Source organism: Bipolaris zeicola (assembly GCF_000523435.1).
Source record: "Bipolaris zeicola 26-R-13 unplaced genomic scaffold scaffold_609, whole genome shotgun sequence".
NCBI classification, from domain to species: Eukaryota; Fungi; Ascomycota; class Dothideomycetes; order Pleosporales; family Pleosporaceae; genus Bipolaris; species Bipolaris zeicola.
Genome location: NW_006912658.1, coordinates 1 through 3455, shown reverse-complemented (window position 1 = coordinate 3455; position 3455 = coordinate 1). Strand labels below are relative to the sequence as shown.

The window sequence follows — 3455 nt, the reverse complement described above, 5'->3', positions numbered from 1 at the left end:
TGAATTGCCTTATTAGGCGCTTGAGGAGTGATTTCTAACAAAAATTGGATTATTTTGAAGGGTACCATAAAATCACAAAGTTGGTGTTCGGTGACAGTCTGTGCTGTATCATGACGCGTTCCACTGTCTGTTGTTAGCAGGAAATGTTCAAAACGTCTTCTTGCGCAGCTACATACGCAGCCTCTTACGTAGCAAAAAGCGCAGATACGCGCGGCTTGCAACTGTGGCTGATCATGCGCCGCCCAATCATTTCATTGCAGTATGTTAGTGCATGGATAAATTAGATATTAAGGCCGTTCGGGCGCGACTTCGATGTCAGGACTAGCTTAGCCTCTACTCCTAATGTGTACTACACATGGAAATGTTTTGGTAAACCACAACCGGCACGACTCAATGTCTTGACCAGCTGTAGAGGTAAACAACAATGATACGCCACGTCTATGTATCCCCAATCATCAATTCGACTGATCGAGAAGGGTGAATGTGATATACGAGAGCTCCTTGGCTAAAGAGTCCATTACTAAGAAAAACGGTGAAGTCTATTGCAATGGTCGATATTACAGATCCTAGGGTTGATCATAACAAATGACGAGGCAGTGAGAGAGCTAGCATCGTAGTCTCATGCCCGGGGCCCACAGTAATTATTGAAAGGTCCTGTCGCAAGGTAAACAGTTGTTGATAAATAGAAGACTTTTCCCTTTTGCCTTCGTAGACAGTTATCAGTTTTTGTCACTAGAAACCTCAGCCAGTGGTCGACGATTTATTATTCGTTATGTTACCTATACTGATTTTTGCTGGTCTTACCATCGCACAGTCTTTCGGTGAGGCTCAATCGTCTCAAACATTTGTCAGCACACCTGAACTTTACGCTCCTATTCTATCGGTCAACAAATCTGATGCACAACTCGCCAATGGACTTTTACTTATGACCAGTCAAGAATATGGGCCACTCTTGATGACGGACTCCGGGGATTTAATTTGGAATGGGCCTTCAGGACATGCAGGTAATCTATTTGTCCAATATCTGGACGGTAGCCCAGTCTTAACTTACTGGATTGGAATTGGGAGCAATCTCGCACACGGATACGGTCGGGTGAACATCCTTGACACAAACTACGACCAGATATACACTATCTGCCCCAATTTGACCCTGCCCCAATTTGACCCTGACCTCACCCACCGGTCAGTCAACGGGATGTAGTCTTGATTTGCACGAGTCCTTCCTGACGACACGTGGTACCATTATTTCCACCGCTGTGAATGTTACTACAGCAGACTTGACCTCGGTTGGGGGACCCGAGGTTGGATGGGTATACGACAATCTTTTCCTTGAAATTGACATCAAGACCAACGTCATTTTGTTTGTATGTAGTGCCCTTGCAGCAGGCATCCCTATCAATTCAACCAAGCAGGCACTATCATCGACGGGTACTTCGCAATCGAATCCCTTTGATTGGTTCCATTTGAACTCCGTAACTACATTGAATGATGGCTATCTTGCCAACTCGCGGCATACCTGGTCTTCGTATGCCTTGGATTCAAACGGACGTGTCAAATGGACACTTGAGGGGTCCGCTGGCGGAGATTTTGCCTTGCCTATAGTGGCTAACTTTGTAAGTCTTGGCTATCTTAATGATGCGCATCCCATTCAGCCAATCACGCACTTGGTTCTCCAATAGTCAAATACTTACACTTCAGTAGTCTTGGCAGCATCATGTTCGAGTGGAGAACGAGACTTCGAGTTCCCTCTTACTGCACATGTACAACGACATGAATGCATCAGGCGACCTACCTTCGAATGGCCTACTACTATACCTGGATCTCGAAAACTATAAAGTTACCCTGAAAAGTCTCTACATGGACCCGAATCAGAAGATAGCCTCTACCTCTCAAGGCTCCTATCAGCAGTTGTCCAATGACAACGTGCTCCTCGGGTACGGAAACCAGGAATACTTCAAAGAGTTTAGCCTTGATGGAGATGTTGTTATGAATATCTCAGGCCTAAGTTCGTATCGCGTCTATCGACAGACTTGGGATGCTTCACCGACAGGATACTCGCCAAACGTCATCGCTAAGCAGGGTCAGGGCTGGGTCAGTTGGAATGGAGATACAAAGACGACTAAGTGGGCTATTTATGCTGGCAGCTCGAACGATTCACTATCGCTGGTTGCTGAAGTAGCACGCATTGGCTTTCAGACTCAGTTCAATCTGTCGAGTAGTGCCGCCTGGGTGCAGGTGGGGGCGTTTGCTGGAGAACTCCATTTGAAAAACTCGAGTGTTGTGGCGGTTAGTCACTGAACCGCAGATAGAAGACTAGTGGATCTCTGGTAAAATCTAGCCTATTTAATTGTTCAGAGTTAACTTATGGAATGATTTGTACAGTTTTCTCCGACCCGATGGGCAAGTTTGTTTCTGCTAGTTCTGGCAAGTGCAATAGCCCAATACCCGAACCTAAAAGCAGAACGAACAAATCGTAAAATTATGTCGTAAAAGTCAATATAGGATACATGTATGAGCCAATAACACATGTCTCACAGAATTTCGCAAATTATGCTTTTGTCTCTATAGATTCTTGCGAGTTGCTTCTAGAGTTGTTGCGGTGATTCTCAGATGCTTTTGAATAACTATAGCAGATTTCTGTGCAGTATACAAAACGCATTCAAATAAAAACATAACCCTATTACGCTCTATATTCAATATAGTTGCGTCTGCCATTAGTCTCTCGAGCGCTAGTGCTACCTTCGATGATAAAGAGCTCAGGAATTTTTTTAATAAGCAATTAAACTGAATATGAAACGTAGGAAAATTGATCCAGATTCATTTCTGTTTAAGAAAGATAGTGGGGTCCATTAGTGCGGTAGAGTTTGGAAAGTGTGAGCGAGGCGCTTTACAAATTGATACGAAGACAACTTACTTTGCCTCTTGATTACTAGTTTCGCCGCTTGCACCTATTAAGTCATTACCAAGCTTGCGATCTCCAGTTTGTCGTCAATCGTCGGGAATTGCTTGATATGGTAAACATGACGTGCAACCTCAGCAGCACCTACCTTTTCCCCTCCTATCGATATTGAAGGACAGATATATCTTGATGGCGGGTTGACGAATAACAGCCCTATCTATATTGTATACGAGAAAGTACAACGTCTCTGGCTAGCTGAAGAACCACTCATGGTTAGCATCGGAACGGGCGATGCACCTATGAAGGAGTTTGGGGAAGCTTGGTCTAGGTCGTGAAAGCCTTAAGGCTGTCGCGACTCGGACTAAGGAAACATCCATTGCCTTTCTGGAGAGCGATCCAGCGAAGCAATGACGAAAGATTGCAAATACTTCAGAATCAACGTTCCGAATATGGGAATGATTCACACCAACTTCGAGTTTTCCAGAATAGGTGTAATTTTAACGAAATATATACAAATCCATCCCAAGAAATCGATTAAAACTATCGCGAAACCGTG

At 44.4% G+C, this 3455-nt stretch overlaps 1 protein-coding gene across 1 annotated transcript; it reads left to right on the top strand.

Annotated features, from left to right (window-relative positions):
- Positions 1-772: 772 nt before the first annotated feature.
- Positions 773-2298, top strand: COCCADRAFT_42250 (uncharacterized protein; the record flags this gene model as incomplete). The annotated part of the gene is made up of 3 exons (XM_007720739.1): positions 773-1093; positions 1188-1613; positions 1702-2298. 3 exons carry the CDS (start codon positions 773-775, stop codon positions 2296-2298), a joined length of 1344 nt encoding a protein of 447 aa, XP_007718929.1.
- Positions 2299-3455: the final 1157 nt, after the last annotated feature.